The sequence below is a fragment of the Heterocephalus glaber genome, unplaced genomic scaffold (genome assembly GCF_053883595.1).
Source record: "Heterocephalus glaber isolate CG9 unplaced genomic scaffold, H.glaber_assembly_v1.0 deba00001610, whole genome shotgun sequence".
Taxonomy (NCBI): Eukaryota; Metazoa; Chordata; class Mammalia; order Rodentia; family Bathyergidae; genus Heterocephalus; species Heterocephalus glaber.
The window spans coordinates 37846549-37866586 of NW_028258381.1; the positions used below are offsets into that span (position 1 = coordinate 37846549).

A 20038-nucleotide genomic window follows, 5' to 3' on the forward strand; every position below is an offset into this window, starting at 1 on the left:
CACACACACACAACAGTGAAGTATTATCAACCACAAAGAAGACCAAAATTGTATCATTTGCAGAAAAATGGATGGAAATGAAGATTATATGCTGTGGGAAATAAGACAGACAAATATCACTTGTTCACCCTCATATGGGGAATCTAAACCAGATGACATGAAAGTAGAAGAGAGAATTTATTTGACAACAGGAAAGGAAGAAGGCAAGAGGGATGGGGTAGTGACAAAGGGTCATGGGGGAGGAATATGATGAAAATATATTTACACATTGAAACTCAACATTTTGTGAAGTTAATCATCAGTAATCACAAAAGTGAGAAATGCAGATGCCTGGGACCAGACTCATAGGTTCTCATTCAGTGACCCTGACCTTCGGCCTGAGTTCCATTTCTCCCTGATGTACATTCAGATTCCCTGTCTGTGGGGGAAGATACAGCAGAGATCCCAGTGGAAGCCCCATGCCCACCGAAGCACACAGAAATGTTGGAGGGAAGCGCAGTATGATGAGGTGTGACATGGCAAGTCTATAACAGGCCAGGAGTCCCTAGCTGAGGGGTCACTGAGAACGAGGCTCTGGTGCCACTGGCTGGTGACAGGCTCTCCCACAGCCTTGGTGTCCACGTGGTCACAGAGACCTGGGAGGGAAGCTCGGCCCCGGCCTCCAGCCAGCAGTACTGCACTCTCTCTGGTTCTGCCCCTCTGCCTCCAGCGTCATCCTTTGCTAAGTCACTCTGAACTGCGAGGGCCACTTCCACTTCCATCACCCAGAAACCCTGGGAGACCCTGAAGAAGAAGAGCATGAGCTCTGAATGTGGATGCCTGCTGTTTCTGCCCATCATGGAGTGAAGGGATCCAGATTTTCTGGCCTAGCAGAAACAAAAGTAAAAGGAAGGGAAAATACTGGAAACACAGCCATAGGAACCTAAATCCTGGGAGAGAGGCCAGCCCTGAGAGAGCCCAGCTTGGTGTCCAGATGAGGTGCTTTCTAAGCACTGAGTAGGATGGGAGCTGGGGGATGTGGGAAGGTCCCTGGGCTGGAGGGACAGAGTTGGCATCAGTGCAGAAACAGCAGTTGGAGGTCCCAGGGAGAGGAACAAGAGAGAAGCCAGGTCCAGAGGCTCCTCGACTTGGGCTCGGTGGGGTCAGTGCACAGTGCCAGGTGACATCTAGGGACCTGAATCCCAGGCTGGTTCCCCTCTGCCACACCTCACTGGGCAGCTTCTAAGGCATCCAAACATGGCTCCCATCCTGAAGCTGCTACAGGGAGGCACAGGGAGGAAGGAGCCCTGGAGGCAGGGGCACAATCACTTCACACCATCATCACTGTCGCCCTGCTGGGGAGAACTCAAGTGCAAGCCATGTCTGACAGCAGTGAGGCTGGGCAGGAGAGTCCCGGCCATCCCATCCCTTACAGGGCACACAGTGGAGATGCTCACAAGGTACAGGAAGAGTTGAATGCTGCAGAGGGGCTGGGGGCCCATGGTGTCAGGACAGGCCTTGTGTTCAAATCTGTGCATAATCAGTACTTAGTATGGAGGAGGGAGGACACAGAGGGCCTGGAACTCACTGGCAAGCTACACAGCCGAATGATCAAGCAGGCCACCTGTAACAGGGTGGGCATTTCATCCAGGGTCCTATTATCGTTTCAGAGCTTTGGGAAAGCCACAGAGAATACAAGCATCCATGTCTCTCTCAATGGCATCGTTTAAAGACCTGACACGTCACATGGAAGGAAAGCTCCAAATTCTCAAGCCTATCCTGCTCTATGACCCTGTGTGCTATAATGAGCCTGCCCCCTTTGTAGACCAAGTTGACACCAAGTATTGGCTTGTGTTGAACAGAAACAGTGGAAATACTGTACATTGTATACAGGAATTGAGACCATATATTACTATCTCCCATTATTTCAAGAATCAAAAAGTTCTACGTGACAATGTTCAGAAGAAATTTTGTGCCCAGGAAAGAGAAACAACATGGGTCCTTTACCAGTTAAATCAGCTTCTGGCCTTCAGATTGGGATGAGCTGGCCTCTGAGGCTGTTTTTAAAACTGCAGTCCTGTAGGGGCGCCTGGAGGCATCCTGAACTGTCTACTCTATAAAAATATAAGCAAATGAGATACCAGCATGGAGGTGTGATGGATGGTGGATATGTTCTGTATTTGGCTAATCCAGCATAAGAAGTTTCATATCCCAAAGGAATGGATAACTTTGATGGCATAGCAAAGGCACATGTGTAGGCTTAGTCTCTGGCATAGCCATAGTGTGTAATGGCAGATCTTGGAGAAAGCAGGACCTACCAGGAAGGAGTGAGGCCATTGGAGCTGTGCCCTTCACGGGTCAGCAGAACCCCAGCCCTGGTCTCTCCCTCTCTTTCCTCCTGGCAGCTGTAAGATGGGAGATTTGTGCTTCTACCTGCTTCTACCGTGTCCTGCTATCTTGGCAAAGAACCACATGCCAGGCAGCAAAATTTCCTCCTTTCAAGTTATTTGAGTATTTGCTTATAGTAACAGAAAGCTAAACACATTCATTAATTCAGTAACTTAAATTCCTTTTTCAAGGCTCTACACACAGATTAAAGTTGGGGGAATTTGAACAAGACAGAAAGAACCTGGGTCTAAGCCACACCTCACTTATAATGGTGGAGGAGGTGGGTGTCTCTCAGTGATTCTGAATACAAAATACTGCCTCTTACAAGAGAAAGATTCTCACCATGTTTCCCTGATGGATTAAGAGTTGGAACAGAGGGCCTGGGATTTAGCTCAGTGGCACTGTGCCTGCCTCAAAAGCATAAGGTCCTGAGTTCAATCCCCGGTACCAAAAAAAAACCCAGTTGGAACAGAGGAAGGATTGCCGTATATTGAGCTGGAAAATACGCACTGGCCTTTAGACAAGAATGACTGTTCAGAACAGAAATTGTGTCCTTGATCAGAAAATTTTCACTCTAAAACTTGTCTTTCTCATCTTTAAAATGGAGATGTTGGATGTGGTGGTGCACAGCTATAATTCTAGAACTAGGGAGGCCCATAGTCTTGCCATGAGTTCAAGGGCAGCCTGGGCTACATAGTTAGTTCAAGGCCACCCTGACTATAGCGAGATCTTGTCATTAAAAAAAAAAAGAGTTGACAGCAGTATGGGAACCATAAATTTCTGTAATGTGTAAAGGCTTTACTACATTTTCAGCCAAGTTAGGAATTAAGAAATTTGACTCAGGCTTGGTGATCAGACCTGTAATACTGACACTCCTGAAAGCTAAGTCAGGATGATCTCAAATTGTAGCCTAGTCTTGGAATCTTAGTGACATAGAGAGGACCTGTTTCAAAAAGAAAAAAACATGCCAGGTGTGGTAGTGCAGGCCTATCATCCCAGCCCTTGCAAGGCTGAGGCAAGAGGATTGTGGAGAGTTCAAGGCCAGCCTAGGCCACATAGTGAGTTCAAGGACAGCCTGAATTAGAGTGAGACCCTGTCTCAAAAAAGCCTAAAAAGGTGGGGACTGAGCTCAGTGGTTCCGCTGCCTGCCTCGAAAGCGCAAGGTCCCAAGTCTGATCCCTGGTACCAAAAAAAAGCAAAAAAACAAAAAAAGCCTAAAAAAGAAGTGTTCAGAACGAAGCTCATTGTGTCGGCCTGAGATTCATTCCACAATATCACAATAAAAAAGGAAGAAATGTGGTCAACTAACAATAATTTTGTGGGAGAGTAAACAAAAGATCCATCCTGAAACAATCACAAAGATTGAGAAGGCGAGAGCACAGTTCACCTTACCCCCGAGGGGTACAGGGCACTGATCTCTTTCAGGAACAGGAAATACGCAGGGTTCTTAACAGCCGGGCTCCTCTCCGCAACACCAGACGTGAGTCAAGCAGATGAAAGAACTGCAAGTCACTGTTCTTCATTCAAGAATGAAGAGGAAACACGCAATAAGAGTATTTACTTACAAAACTTTGGGTGTACTAACCCCTAGCTGTAAGGATAATGCATATATCAATATAATAGAGATAAAGATAAAAATCTCCCTCAAATGGGAATATATTTATTCACATAAAAGAGCTGAAATACTGAACACAAAACTTTGGAAGAATAGCATGTTTTCTTTTTTACTTTATGAAAAACCCCAAAATTTCACAATCAAATAAAAGAATAACAAGAGTTATTCCACTATGTATCACTATCTTCAACATAGTTACTCAAAGATAAAAACCAAAAATATTTTTACAAAAAGAAACAAACAAAAAATAGCACAAATCTTTCTTTTCAATGAACTAAGATAAACTAGTAGTATAAATGAAACCAATTAGTGTATCTCAAAAATCCACTTACTATATTGTCCTTGGATAGAACGTGTACCAGATATTAAACTGATAAGAACAGATACTACACTTGATCTTGGCCAAAAGGCCAAAAAGCCTAGAATTTTTTCACCTACCAACAGGGGAAGCTGTTTAAAAGAAACATAGTAACAATTCTATGCTCTGTACGCTGAAAACAAACCCGTGAAATTTACAATATATCCTAAAGCAATTTTGACAATCTTATGGCTCTAACATAATATTTTGAAAGTAATTCCCTCCCATTCTGACCCATACAAGTCACCTTAAAATTGTCTCATACTTTAGAAATTAAATAATTTAGGGCTGGGGATTTAGCTCAGTGGTTCCGCTGCCTGCCTCACAAGCGCAAGGACCCGAGTTCGATCCCCGATACCAAAAAAAAAAAAGGAAATCAAATAATTTTTAAAAATATGACAGGTCCTCCAGCTGAGGTTTGCAGTGAGCATGTAAAATTGAAAATTGCCTCAGGATGAATGGGACCAGGAAAACACAACTTCTCAATTGTCCCTCTATGGATTCCCAGCTCCTGGGAGTATGGTGGAGGCGTCCATTGGACTCCTGGTGGAAGAGTCTGCATTCTCCTGTGTGGTCTGAACAGGAAATTCCTCTGTTCCCTGCCATGGCTGTCATTACTGGCAGCCTGGTCTTTGGGCTGAAAATGCTCATCTGCCCTGGGCCAAGAGGTGTGGAAGGAAGAGAGAGATGTCAGACGTCATGGGGCTGTATTGTCTACAGGAGAAGATTGATATCCTAAGTGAATTTTAATGAGAGTTTCCAGCAGCTTGCTAATCCAGTTTTCTCTCTAACCTTTCATTCTTAAGCCAACTTCTGAACCATCATTTCCAGTTGTGGTTCTCAGACTTTGGTTAACCTTCCTTCATTCTGCCATAACTGTCTACTTGAGGGAAACATGCGTCATTGTTCAAGAGGAGAATGTCACCTGGCCAGGAAACAGGAAAGGAAAATCTGTCTGATGGCACTCAGGCCATAAGCACTGTGTCTGCAGGTGAACTGAGATGAGCATGCAGTTAGGGGCACATCTCTTCCGTTTCTGGATATGTGTCCTGTTCCATCTAATATCTTACAGTGAAACATTCAATTTGTTATAAATAAATGTCTACTGTTGCGATCTCTGAAGATTGAAAGGCTTTAAATCAGTGACAACTGGAAAAAAAAACAGAACTTATGGTGGCAATGTAAATATACAGGCTGATGCTCACTCGGAACAGAAATCGACAGTGTCCCATGGACCCAGCTGACGGTAGTAAAAGGATTTCTACCAAAACTGCTCCTCCAGGAAAATGTGCTTTCAAAGGCATGTCTCACATTGAGACCCCAGCACCACACATTCCCCTCCCAGGATGCGTGTGTCTGGCAGGCATTTCTCTGGCTGTGGAGGGGATGTTATCATAGCTCCTTTTAGAAATAACTCGACAATTAAACATATTCCAGGTCCCTCTCACTTTGAACAAAGAATTGAACGAGACAAGATAAAAACGTGCCGAAAGTTTATTTGAAGATGTAAAAGTGAAGAGTGAAGGTTGAAGGGGTAAGGAGCAAATGGCTTTGCAGAGCAAACTTGGGTCAAACCAGAGAGGAAAAGAGAAAAGCAGAAATAAAAGGACACACCGGGTCTGGGAGACAGAGGATGGTGGACCGTGAAAGAGACATGACAGGCCCCTCGGCATCTGTGTCCTTTTATGTCGTCCACATTTCGTGGGAACCCATGAGAAGCCATACAGTCAGGGTCCCGAGAGGCGGTGCCATGTAGATCCTGAGATCTTCCCAGCCAATCTAAGCTACCCCTCTCTCCTGTCTCAGGGAGAGAGAGAGGACAACCTTATGCTGGGTACTATACTGGCCCCTGGTGTGTAGGGGGTAGATAGGGAGGGAGGATCTTGAAAACTGGTCCCTGACAGTTTGACATTTTGATAGATCGACAGCACTTCATGCAGTGTGTGCCTCAGGGATGCAGCCATACCTGCCCTCAGGCCAGGGTCCTCAGGGCCCCCGGTTCCCCGGAATGCAGGGGTGTGATTTTGCTGCCACACTAAAAGCTCAGGATCATAAAGTTGGATCTGGAAAGAAAAGCAGACCTCTGAGAGGATGAAGACCCCCCAAGAACATCAGCCCCATCGAGCCTCCAATTCTTTCTAGTCCCCAGTCACCCCCAAAACTCCCCCTTCCCATCTCTCTTCCAATTGGCAGGTCCTCATACTCCATTCCAGTGGACAGCCCACCTTTTCACACTCTGCCAAGAACATTCTAGTGTCCCATGCCTGCAGCTGATGCACTGGTAGCACAGTTTGCAGAACTGAGGAATCTGGGCAAAGTTCCTCTCATACAGAAAGAAGAACATGTCCAGTTTAGGAAGCTGTGTTTCCTCCTCCATGTCATTGGCCAGGTAGCTGGGAAAGAAAGCAGGTTGCTGGGCAGGAGCACAGCCGGGAAGGAGCTGGGTCAGCTCCCTGGGAAGGACAGGTGGCCCTTTCAGATCTGGAGACCTTGAGGCCTGCCCAGCTCCCCAAGCCCAGGCCTGCATGAGGAGGCTGGGCCTGCACAGAGCCCTTGCGAAGGAGCCTCCAGTCTGGAGATGAAGACAGGAGCCAGGTGCAGAGACCTGGAAAGACTCCCGTGCTCTCAGGCAGTGCAGTTCCCCATGGTGTTCCCACCTTTGCCCTGCCCCTTTGCTGCCGCTTGTGTGATGTGTACACACTTGCGTCCCTGCCACATGGGAGCAACACTGGGAGGATTTCTTTCTGCATGCATCCCTCTCGTCCCTAATGCCCAACACAGAGCTTGGCTCATGGGGCACATGAAGTCCACCAGCATTTCCTACGTTGCTCTTCCCACTGCATCACGTTCCCCTGGCACAGAGTTCCCACTGCTTAGGTTTTCTTTCACCAAGGGATGAAGGAATGAGTGGAATATTTACCTCGTGGTCAAATGCCTTATCGACTCCCTCATGGACTTGAGCCATAAACACTTGCAGAATGAAAAGGATCCAGCTGGGTGTTTGAAAATGCATAGATACGTTCACAGCACCCAGGGTTTGACAGCGGTCCCACTTCATGGGGTCAGGAAAAGAAGGAGAGATGAGGAATCAGCATCCCAAATCCCATATTTGAATTGCACCTGACTAAAGAGCTGCTGAGATACAGAAGGTGGCAGCTTACAGGAGGAAAGTGCTGCTTTGGACTTAGATTTCTTTACCTTCTTTGATTTTGAAACAGGGTCACATTAAGTTTCTGAGGATGGCTATGGGTATCCATGGGCACAAAGTATTCTCCTGCGTGGGTCCCCTCAGTAGCTGGGACTGAAGGTCTGCCCACCACACCCAGCCAGAGTGTGGTGTTTTCACTGACTCAAAGATGAGGAATTTTTCTTCAGATTCGATGTGTAAACACACCTGGACAGAAAACAAGCTAAAGGCACAGGAAAGTGCCTTTGGAAGGATCAGTGAAAAAAAGGAAGGAAACATGAGGATGATGTACTGGTTTCGGTGAAGAGAGATGGTAGAGAAGAGGAGGAATTCCAAGGCAGAAATCTGGCCTGGTTAGATGAAGCGATGAACATAGCAGTAGCCAGGAGGCCCGTGAGCCTCCAGACGTATTCTGGTATGATTGAGGGCCAACATGGGTAGAGCCCCCTGGTTTGGGAAGAGACTGGAACAAACACCAGCTGGGAATATTTTATACTTCGGTGTGGAGAGCGGTGTGTGGAGAGCAGTGTTAGCCAAAGAGGCTCCATTTTGAATCTTACCCTCCATTGTATAGAGCAAGGAGACGATGTTATGAGGAACTGCGTCCTTGCCGAATTAGATTGCCCTGGAACGTGATGAACGTTCTGTAACCCCGAGAAACAAGGAAGACCATGAGGGTGGGGAATTCCCAAAGAACTAGAAAACAAGGAAGCAGGTGTCTCTGGATAAGGGTCATGATTAACAGCCAAACTCACCTGTTGTATAAAAGAGAGGAGAAAAATAAACTTGGGGGCTCGGTCTCTGGGAGCCCTCCCAACTCTATCTCACCGACTTTATTTTTTTCTTCATCCTCACTCCCCCATTCAGGTACTGTTCGACAAGCTCCGTCACTTCGGGTCTGTGCCTTCTAAGGAGGGTGTGAATAGGCATTGCCTTATGAGTGCAGAAGAGGGGACAGCAGGACCTTTGGCATTGCTTCAGGGAGGGGAGACCCTCAGGGGAGTCAGAAACGGCCGCCCACGTATAGCTTCTTCCTACCCATCCTCTGGGGTGCTCTGTGCTTACTCAGCTTCACTATTTGGAACGCCGACATTTGGAAACTTTGTTAGTTTTCCCATGGAAAGTATTAGAATACTCTCTTCCCAGGCTGTCATTCCCTACACAGTCAGGTTTCAAACCACAGGACACATTAGAGTCCTGCTCTATCTACACTTCGGGGGTTGATGGTGGCCTGTGGGAGGAGACGCAGTACTCATGGAGCTAAAAAAAGTGAATCCTCTGGTACTGTTAAGGAAAGAGGCCGGCCAGGCTGAAGTACGAAATGACAGTAGGAGGTTCTGCGGGGAGAGGGGAGGACACTCCAAGCCACTGAACGGGAATGGGAGGGACATGGGGACAGGAACAGGGAGAGGGGGCAGCCAGGACTCCACTTAGGGCAGACACCCCAGTGGCTTGGTTATTTGGGGAAAGACTGGAAGTTGTTTGCAAAGGAGAGCAGTCAGGAGAAGGGAGGCCATGATGCCTCTTCCAAGGGTCTCTTTGAGACCAGGCACTGTGGTCCCGTGGCTCAGAAGGGGCTCAGCTAAACGCCAGCAAAGGGATTCCTGAGGGCTGCAGGAGAGGGGCCAGGGGCTTTAGGCAGCAACAGTCAGAGAGGCCATATCCAGGAAAGACCATGTCCCGGGCTCAGATCCCAGAGGACCCAGGCAGAGGAGAGCTCATCCACTCAGTTTGCCAAAAGAGCCAGGGCCTAAAGGGATGGTGCCCAGCCCTTTGGGAGCCAGGACAGTGAGCAGATCAGGTGGGAGCTCCCAACACGGACAGAGACAGAAGGACTGTGGGGTTGGAATCCTGCCCTCCCAAGACTGTGCCTCAGCAAGGGTTCAGCTCTGGGGAGAAGGACCTCACCTTGTCAGATCCCCTTAGGTTCTTGTCCCAGGCCAGGAATCTCTTGACCAGGATCTCCTCTGTGAAGAGAACAGAGCATTAGCTTGGAAACTGGCACAGTTTTTCCCATGGGACAAGAGAATGGGGAGAATAACTGGGCCTGCCTGAGAGAAGGTTCTGGAGGGGGTCCTGGATAGGCAGATGGGAAGCGGGGAAAATAGACATCCAGTTAGCAGGGAACATGGGCTCAGCCCTCAGACTTTCTTGGAGGACCAACTGAGTTGAGGGCCTGGGGAGCAGCAAATATCTGCATGATTAGAATCTTTGAGCACACTGTGGTGTCCCCATGACACATGAATGCACCTCTTTCAAACTCAGAAAGAATGCAGGTCCTTTTCTCCTCGGAGGATCACTTCCGGGTGTGACCGTGACCCTGTAATTCATTTAGTGCTGAGAGCATGTGCATTAAGCAAAGTCAGCAAGAGTTCTATGAGCCAGGGGACTGTTACAACCAGGCTTCCTAATCATAATGGGGGCATATTTGAAGACCCTGTGTGAGCTCTTTCATCTCCGTACCCCAGAGAAAGAATGAGAGTCCTCCAGGAACGGAGAGCTCCTGGCTCATAGTGTGCTCTCTTCCATGGAAAAAGAAAGTGACTACAAGTCTCTTGCGTTCCTAATTAACCAGGTCAGAAAAGCAGCCCTGAGTCTCCTTACCTAGCATGCTGGTGGAGGTCTCATGTTCAGGCAGCACCGAGGACAGGTGCTTCCTCATCGTCTTCCTCTTGGTCCCGTATGGCTTCTTTGGGACACCCTCATATATAGAGGAAACGGCCTAGCCATCCCGATGGTTCCTGCAGCTTCTCGTGGAACCCTGACAGATATTTACTCCCTCTTCCTCTTGTGGCTAGGGCACTGATGTGGGTGTCTTGCCTCTTCCCTTGGTGCTAAGTCAAAGCACCTGGGCCCTTCCCCTCCTGGTTGTTCTTAAACTCCAATGATCAGTCTGTCTTCCATTTGTGGCCAGACCTCCAAGGTGAGAGGCTGGGGTTCCCCCTCAGGGGTGAGTCAGAACCCCTCTGATAATCCTCCTTCTCTGCCTCTGATTCTGATTCTGAGGAGGAGCAGTCCTTCTTCTTCTTGTGAGCCAGAAAGCAGGGTGCTAACCTAGGAACTCCATCAAAGAGACACAGTAGGTCCTCCTGCAGCTCTTCCTGAGACTCTGAGGACCAGTCTCTGTTTTCTTCTGAACACAGGCCTAAGTTGGAAGGCTGGGTGCTACACACAGGTCTAAAGGAAGGAAACCCAGGTCCAGTGTGAAGCATCAGACTTTTGACTGATTTGACTTAATTTCTTCCTTAAATCCTGTTTCTCATCTAAATTAATGCAAAAACATGATGAAATTTCCAGTGAAGCCTCTGGAATAGATTGGTTTTTTTAGAGTAGCAGGCAGTTTTTGTTGAAGTTGTTTCACAACTATTTCTTTTTCTGCTTTCTCCTTTTCACACTGATATATGCTTTCTTTAAAATGATTACATTTGTCGATTAACTATTTCTGTCTTCCAGCGTGAGAGTTTGTTTTCTACTCTCACTTGGAAGTGTCTTCACAGTACCATGAAACTGGTCTTGGCTATTAATGAGTGTCCTTTTTTCAGAGTCACCTCTGTTCTGAGCATCATCCAACTGCTGTCAAAGCAATGCATTTTCACTTTGTAGTTGAGATAATCTCTCTTCTATGGATTCCGGCTTTCCCATGTATTTATTCACTTTCCCTTGTTCATCCTGATACATGTGTTCAATTTTCTTCGTTTGACACTGTGTTTGCTTTAGGTCTCTTTGTACCTGTTCTAAAACTGAAGTCTTTTCTCTAAGAGCATCTCTTGTATGGTGGAGCTTAATTTCTAGGCTTTTGCATTTTCTTTCAGCTTTGGAAAGCTGTTGGAAAAGCATCTCATTGTTATCTTTTAGGTTAGATATGTCAAAATTCAGTTTGTCCTGAAACGAACCCACTCGTCCCTTGCTCTCTGGAAAGCAAGTTGCACATCTCTTTTTGATGTCTGACTTTCATCATAATTGTGTACAGCAGCAGCTAGTCTGGAATTAACCATTCATTCTTAACCCTAATCCTGAACCATCATTTCCAGCTGTGGCTCTCAGACTGTTTGACCCACATTCCAAAAATCACTTAACATATGTCAGGTTGGGCCCAGCTTCCTGCTTAATAGCAAGAGCTTGAAAGATTCTGCTCGGGATTAGAGCGCCCTTGGAGAAGGCAGCACATTTCCACTTACGCACATCTTAGTGCTTTCTATGCACTTCACATATGGCCTTCTGTTATACCGACATCACTAATACATCAACATCATGCCCACAGCCCACATGTTGAGTCCCTAATCCCAAGCCCCATTGTTTCACCAATATGCTCACTCCTAAATTTGGCTACTTGCACATGATTTAAAACAAATCTTTGCTTAATCCTCTGCCTAAACCCATATTGTAATGTGACTATTGTAAGAAGCCACCCTGAACCTATTGTTTGTTAATCTTCCATTACACTGACACACATCCAGGACCTTATACCCGAGGAAAAGAGGTGTAAGGACCGGAGAGCGGGAATCCATGCACAAGTGGAAACATGAGATAGGAAAGGTCTCAGGTGCACTCAAGCATCAGCAAAGTGTCCTCATGCAATCCAGGATGCACATGCCGTCACGGGTAGTTTCCTTTCATTTCTGAACAGGCAGCCTGTTCCATCTGATAGCTACCTGTTAAGCATTCATTTGGTGAAAATAAATTCCTCTCCCCGAAGAATAAAAGTCCCTATATAAATGACGAAAAGTAAAATCCCAACTTCTGGAAGGATGTGGAAATCTATGGCTAGGAGATATTCAGTTGAAACAAAACTCAACATTTCATCCAAGGCCCCATTATTGTTTCAGATCCCTGGGAAAACCATGGGGAATTCAAGCACCCATATCCTGATGGCATCCTTTAAAGGCTTGACATAGTACCTAGATGAAAAGTCCCTAGTTCTCAAGCCTAGCATGCTCTATGGCCCTGTGTGCTAAAATGACCCAACACTGGCCCCCACTGCTGTAGACCTAAAAAAGTTGACAACACGTACTATAACAGCTTATGTTAAACACAAATGGTGACATGTTGTACACAGTCACATGTTATTACCCTGCATTATCTCAAGGACCAAAAAGACTACATGGAAATGTTCACAGCAAATTGTGTACCCAGCAAACAAACAAAAAACACATATGGATCTTTCCCCAGATAAATCAGCTCCTGGCCTTTTTTTTTCGATTGGAATGAGCTGACCTTGTTGGAGAAATTTTAAAACTCCCATCCTGGAGGGGCTACTATTCGTGAACTGTGTCTCTGCTTAGAAAATATAACCAAATGAGATCCCAACACAGAGGTGTGATGGGAAGTTGGAGATATGAACTATCTACTCCATCATGAAATTTTATATCCCAAAGGGATTAGAGAATTTGAACAGTGTTCCAAGCCCACATGTTACAGGCTTGTTCTCAGGCACGAGGTGGAGGATCCTTTAGGAGGCAGGACCTGTGAGGAGGGAGTGAAGTCACTGGGGCCTGCCCTTCATGGGGACAGTAGGACTCCAGCCTCTCTCTCTCTTTTTCTTCCTGCCTGCTTTGAGGTGAGGAACTTTCCTTTTCCACCTGCTCCCACCTTGCTGTGCTGCCTGGTCACCTACCCACAGTCAAGGTGGCAAATTTTCCTCTTTTTAAGGTATTTCAGATATTTTCTTATAGTAACAGAGAGCTAACAGATTCAGTAATTCATTAATTTAAATATTTTTCAGAGCTTCTACACAGATATATATTTTGGGGATATTTTACCAAGACAGAAAGAATTTAAGATTAATCAGACCAGATCAGACAGAAAGAACTTAAGTCTAATCAGACCACACTTATAAATGTGGGGTTATCTCTCAGAGATTCTGAAAAGAAAATGCTGCCTCCTACAGGAGATGGATTCTCACTGTGTTTGTTTGATTCACTAAATTTGGAACTGCAAAATAGGCCCTGGCCTTTGAACTAAGATTACTTTACTTAAGCTTATGTTCCTGTAATTGGACTTTGATTTCTTTCTTTCTTTTTGTTTTTTAAATTTTAGTTTCCTTATCTCCAAAATAGGGGCGACCACAGATATAGATATAGATATAAAAATTTTTTAGGGGAAAATGGGTTACTAAATGTAAAGCAAAAATGACTACCTAGGAAATGCCTGCTTCCTCTTAGGGTACTTCTTATCCATGTAAGTCTTTGCTAAAACTTCTTATTCATTTTCTATGAAGTTTTCCTAAAGGGATTTACTTAATGATTCCCCCTCAGGTTGGGTAGAACTAAGTGACTAATTCCTACCAGTGTGTTAGGAATATCAAACCCGAGTTTAACTCTCAAGCATAGCAATTCATTTCCATCACAAGAGATGAAAGAAGCTCTCTTTTTTTCTCTTGGGTGGAAATCCAGCATTCAGAATGGCAGCTGTTTAGCCATGCCTAGTGGGCACAGAGTACACACAAGGCTTACACCACTGTTGCTGGAAGCTATTGAGTCTGAGTTGTTTCCGTTGCTAACCTACTAAATCAGTCAGCTTTGTGCTACTGTGAAAGAATGCCTGAGGTAATCAGTTTAAATGCAGGAAAGTTCGTTCTGGTTCATTATCTGAGAGGTTTTACTCCATGGTGCTTTGGCCCTGATGCATTGAGTCTGTGGGGTGGCAATGTACGTCATGGGAAAAACATGTGCCTGAGGAGGCCTGATGTGATAGTTAACTGATAGTGTCAACTCCAGGAAGAAGCGCCCAACTAAATTGGATCGGCATAGCTCTGGGTGTGGCTGAGGAGATTTCCTGAAGACAGAAGACCATCCTGGGTAGGCTTGTCACCTGAATGAAATAAAAGGGGAAAAAGGAAGGGAGTTTCACTTCTGTTTCTTCAGAGGAGCTGCAGTCTTCACCTGCACCACCTTGGATGCCTCCTGATGCAGACTCACACAGGACACTACAGAGAGCTCCAGGCCTTCAACTGGATCCTCTGGATCTCCAGCACACAGAGAGCCCTTTTGCACTCTTCCTAACTGACTCTGTGGGCGGCCACTGTAAGCCAATGTTGTAAATTCTTATATACTTGTATATCTCGCATTAAATCTGTTTCTCTAGTAAGCACTGACTGACCTCATGGAAACCAGCACACAAGGAGAGATTAGAAGGATCCAAGACCAAATCTCCCCTCAATGGCACACTGTGAATAACCTAATGTCCCCCAACTAGGCCCTACTTCTTTTTTTTTTGGTACCGGGGATTGAACTCGGGTCCTTGCGCTTACGCAGCAGGCAGTGAAACCACTGAGCTAAATCCCCGGCCCATAGGCCCTACTTCTTAAGGAGGTCCTCAATTCCCAGTAGTGCTACAGGTTGGAGACCTAGCTGGAGACACTTGGGCCCTTGCAGAGATATACTAGACACAAACTCTACCACTTATATTTTTTATCTGTAGAGGGAATTATCCAAAGATTTTCAGATTTATAAATGCTCACTATTTTTCAATGATACTTCTTTTGTGTTCTTTTGTTTTGTTTGGTACCAGGGATCAAACTTGGGACCTTGTGGTTGCGAGGCAGGCAGCAGCACCACTGAGCTAAATCCCAGCCCTCAGTAATACTTGTTAATCTGCACAAAATAGCTTATTGCAATGGATGGACAATGTCTGCTTTAAAGGGCTTAGGAATACAAAAAAGTACTGCGTAATGCAAGTTGTCAAAATGAAAAATCTTAGCAAAAGATTTCTCACCCTTTCTCAGCTAGCTGAGATGTCAGAGTTGCACTACTTGGGTGTGCATGAATGATGTGTCTCATTTTATAAAAGTTTTCACAGATGCTGGTAACTTTTTCAGCCTAATGAATGAAATGGCATTTCTCTTGGTTCCTGCTTGAGAAAACATATGGCTGGAACTTGAACTTATATACACTGCTTGTCTTTGGAAAGTGGCTAAGAGTACTGTGGTTAGCAAAAGCAGATGATTAAGGGGAAACAAAACAAAATTCAGCAGAGGTGATAGATTATTGCCAGTCCTTGGGATATTCTTTGATCTTTACTTAAATATGACTCAAATTAGTCTCTTCCTGCCCATGAAGCAAGCATAAACACATTTGGAATTGAAGTTTAACAGGGTGGATATAGGTTTTTAGTGGGTTTGATTCTTTTGATCAATATATATGAAATCAATAGAAATAAGATTATTTTTGTTTAACAGATACAAACTAAAAAATGGATGTATAACTTAGTGGCAGAGCACTTGTCTAGCTTGTGCAAGGCTCTGGGTCCAATCGCGACTACCACAAGAAAAAAAAGTTATTAGAGGTGGATTTGGTGGCATACACTTGTAATTCTAGCACTCTGGGAGGGAGAAACAGAAGGATGATAAGTTTGAGGCCAGCCGGGGCAACCTGGCAATGGAGCAGGACCCATATTTTAAAAAATAAAATAAAATAAGTCATCAGTGCAAAGGCCTGTGTTCAATTCCCAGTATCATGGTGGTGGCAGGGGATGGTACAGACTTGAGATTACTTTAAGATACCTGATCTTAACAATGGGCTCCCTTTGGAGGGATGTGGCAAAGTATGATAAAGATTACCTGAACTATAAATACTAACATTAAGGGAATTTCTGCAAATAAAAGAGAGATGATCAGAGACATCTGATACACAAGGTAAAATAACAACATTGAACAAAACTAAGCGCTACCAAGAAACAGACAGGAGGCACTGCCATTCATATCTTGCATATGTTCAAAAAGGAATGTATGTTATGGCACAAGACACATTTAAAGTTTGTGAGGAAAAGAGACTATCTCTGATATGGCTTATGTCTAGATGTCCCCCTAAAGCCTCATACACTCATAAGTGGGGTTTTTCAGAGATGGCTGGATCTAGGGTTTGTGATGCTGGATTAGGGTGTTTGATACTGGTATTAAGGGTAGGTGTGGATAATGGAAGCCCCACCCTGGGTATGGGTGGCACCAATCAATAGGCTTGTAGCCTGGATGGGATATCAAAGGACAGAGAGAAGGCAGGCTTGCTGCTTGCTGACTTCTGCCTGGCACACCATGGTTTGTTTCTCCTCTGTGATGTCCCTCTGCCATGCAACCCTGTCTTGGAGCCAGCTGACTATGGACTGAAACCTCTACAAACTGTGAGCTGAAATAAACCTTTCCTCCTTTAACTTGTAGGTGTTGGGTATTTTGTCTCAGCAATGAGAAAACTAAGACAAGTTCCAAATTTGGAAAATCGATTATATGCTTAAAAAACAAAAGTTAATGTAGCAACAAGAACCAATCTATTTGAAATCTTGGAATGGCTAAGTTCTTTGCCAGGAGGATACAGAATTGATGTTGTATTGCCAAGACACCACTTAACACTGTGAGAAAGGCTGTATTCACAAAGATGAGAAATAACCAATATTCAGGACTTCCAGGAAGATGGAGGAATGGTGAGCAACAGAGAAAGAGCATCTCCAAAAAAAAAAAAAAAAAAAAAGCGTGTCCAAGATTTGGTGTCCTGACACTGGAATATAGCAGCTGGAGGGGGAGAAGGGAGGGAAGTGGGTCCCCGGGAACCAGGAAAGATCTAAGGCAAGAATTGAAATCTACAGGGAGAGTGAAGACAGAGAGACTTTAATGAAAAGGAGGGAGGTACCAAGCAGCGCTCCCTCCCAGAGCGCAACACTTAGTGAGGGAACCGTGGGCCGAATCTGCAAACGCAGAGTGACTACTGATGACTGCAGAGGCCTCCATGGAGAAATGAACCAGTGGAATGGAGCAGTGGACAAACCAGACCGCAGTGGCTGGTGAGTTCTCCAGGTTCAGACCTCACCCAGGAGAGGGTGTTGGGCGGTAGCCATCTTGGAGAGATGCCAACTGGGCTCAGAATTCAGAACAGCTGTGGGCTAACTCCATCTAGAGTCTTTCAGTGTCTTGGTGCAGGTGCACCAAGTTAGCAGGAGGTAAGGGAGCGGAGTTCAGACTGGCAGGAGACACATAGACTGTTGTCGTAGGCTCAAGGAATCCAGTTCCAGCCTCATACCCAGAAACCAGCCTGAACTTCAGAGGAACTAAAGGGGCAGGCTGGCTGGGACTATCCACTAGCCCACCGTGAAGCAGCAGCTGGCTTGCTGGGATTAATCAATTTGGCTCTGGACTCTGCCCACACTACCTAACAGTGACAGCAGAGACACACCTTGAATTGGACATTTTTGGGTTTTTAAAATCTTTTTTCTTTCTTTTTTTCCTCCTCTCTAATTCTTGTTTTGTTTAGTTTTTTTTTCTTGATTGTTTGAGCCGTTTCTAGTTTTTTGTTTTGTTCTGTTCTGTTCTTGTTTTTATTTTTCCTTTTCTCTTTCCCACCTGTTTTCTTCACCAGTTTCCTAACGTTCATCCTCTAGCCTTGGTTCTGACCTCTTCCTCTTCTATTTCTGTTTTTCTTTGTACCAGGGATTGAACCTATTTCTGTTTTTTTACCCCAACCCCTTTTAAATCTGCTCCCCTAAAGAAAAAAGGCCATATTAAGGGCTAAAATTTATGATTTTCTAGACTGTATTTGATGCTATTGTTATTGTTGATTGTAGTACTTTAGCCAAGGTGACATAATTGTTCTGATGAGTTGTTTCTCCTGGTATACCAAGACTGAGATTGCCTAAGGGTCTTAAAAATATATATATGGGCCAGTGCCAAAGAACTGGCAGCTGGGCCAACTAAACAGAAACTTCTCATCCCCAACAAATTGAAGAGGTAGGATCCTATGGACTCAAAACCCAAAAGCTAGCTACACCTGGAAAATGCTTTTGAGAAGTAGCCATTTCCTAAGCGTTCTAAATACTGGCAATAAAGCTACTTACCATAAACAATTTACAAGCATCAACCCAGGAATCAAACTGTAAAAAAATAGAAAATGAGAAGACACTTAATCAAGATGCAACCCCCACAGACATTCAGCTCACCAAAAACAATAAAAACACAACTTCTAGAGCAAAATGAAAATTTATGGCTGATGGATATTTATTTGGAACAAAAGTCAATATTTTATCCACACTGACTTGGGCCCATTTGCTCTGAGTGGAAGGATTTCTCCTGAACCTGTGCCTGGGGGGACAACTGGGTTTTATGAGATCTGACTGGGCAGTGTCCCAGTACCCAGGACATCTCTCTGAGGTCATGTGTGTCTGCCTATCATGCTGGTTGATGGCTGTGGAGGGGACAGGGAGAAGCCAACCTCGGGCCTGGGCGTGGGCCGGTCCCAGACGTGTGGATGGTGGATGGGGTGGGAGGATCACGAGAGGAGCGCTCACGGGGGCTCCCTGCATCCCCTAGATGGACAGCAGTGGTGCTGTCTGAACCCCAGGACACACATGCACCTTCTTGAGGCCCACGTCCTCAGGGCTCCAAGGTCCCAGAATGAGGGTGCAATCTCAGCCCTATACCTAGAATGTTGTAAGTTTGGATCTGGAAAGGAAAGCAGCCCCTGAGTGGATGAAGAGCTGAAGTGCCTCCTGCTCTTCCTGGTCACCCATGCCCAGACTGCCCTGTTCCCATCTGTCCCAGTCCAGCCCACCTCTGCCAGCTCAGTACCAAGGGACCACTCATCTCCTCACACACCTTCTGGGACACCCTGAGGTCCCAGCTCATGGAGCAGATGAACTGGTAGCACAGCTTGTGGCACTGAGGAAACTAAGGGAAGAAGCTCCTCTGTAGAGGAAGAATAACACATTTTATTTAGGAGCCTCATTGTTTTCCTCCATGCCATTGGCCATGTAACTGGGGAAGAAAGCAGGTTGTTGGTCAGGGGCACAACCAGGAAGGGGTTCAGCACAGTGTCACCTCCCTGGGGAGGACAAGCAGGCTCTCTCCAACTCAAGATTCCATCAGCCCAGGTCAATGTTCCCAAGGAGCAGCCCTTCGTGGAGAGGGCATGGCATTAGAAAGCCCTTCTGAAAGCATCTTCTACCTCTGGGATAAAGACAGGACCCAAGTACAAAACCTGAGGCTGACTGTCCCCATAACTCTATAAGGGTGGCACTGCCACCTCCTGCCTCCCACTCTCTCCCCTGAAGCTTGCCTTCCACTCACACGCCTGTCTCTTGGCCACATGGGGAGCCCTGGGGGAACCTGACCTTGCTTTATCAAGGCTTGCTTAGGTGGTGCATAAATTCCACCAATGTGTCTTAGATTTGCCTTCCTATCTCTTCACATTTCCTGGCACAGCAGGGAGTACAGACGGTTTTGATAAACGAAGGAAGTTACAAATGAAAGCTTTATCTACAACAAATGTGAGTTCCTCATGGATGAAATGCTGTAACACAAACTACTGCAGAATGAAAAGGGTTGAGTGTTTTAAGGACATAAGTATGCACAGAAGATCCCAGGACCATTGGGTGGTTGTCTGAAAAATTTTCAGCTCACCAAGGCTCAAAATCTTTCAGTTTCACAAACCTATCCTGCCCAATGTTCTCTGGCCCCCTCTGTGTTCAGGAATCTGTAACTGGGACACATGTCTCCCTCCTCAGGCACCTCTGAGTCCAAGAGACTTCTTGAGGG

At 45.7% G+C, this 20038-nt stretch overlaps 1 protein-coding gene and 1 pseudogene across 1 annotated transcript; both read right to left on the bottom strand.

The window, feature by feature from the left end:
* Nucleotides 1-4227: 4227 nt before the first annotated feature.
* On the bottom strand, nt 4228-4404 carry LOC147822703 (U2 spliceosomal RNA; annotated as a pseudogene).
* Nucleotides 4405-6375: 1971 nt separating this feature from the next.
* On the bottom strand, nt 6376-10189 carry LOC147822704 (speedy protein E4A-like). The gene is made up of 4 exons (XM_087195945.1): nt 10132-10189; nt 9436-9494; nt 6566-6753; nt 6376-6403 (listed from the first exon to the last, which is right to left on the bottom strand). Exons 1-4 carry the CDS (start codon nt 10187-10189, stop codon nt 6376-6378), a joined length of 333 nt encoding a protein of 110 aa, XP_087052071.1.
* Between the last annotated feature and the right edge of the window lie 9849 nt (nt 10190-20038).

Coding starts and splice junctions, on each gene's coding strand:
- LOC147822704 (XM_087195945.1), bottom strand. CDS start 10,189: ATGAGGAAGCACCTGTCCTCGGTGCTGCCTGAACATGAGACCTCCACC. Junction 6,754..9,435: donor ACCTAAGGGGATCTGACAAG/GTGAGGTCCTTC, acceptor GCTCCTGCCCAG/CAACCTGCTTTCTTTCCCAG. Junction 6,404..6,565: donor TCTTGGCAGAGTGTGAAAAG/GTGGGCTGTCCA, acceptor TTTTCTTTCCAG/ATCCAACTTTATGATCCTGA.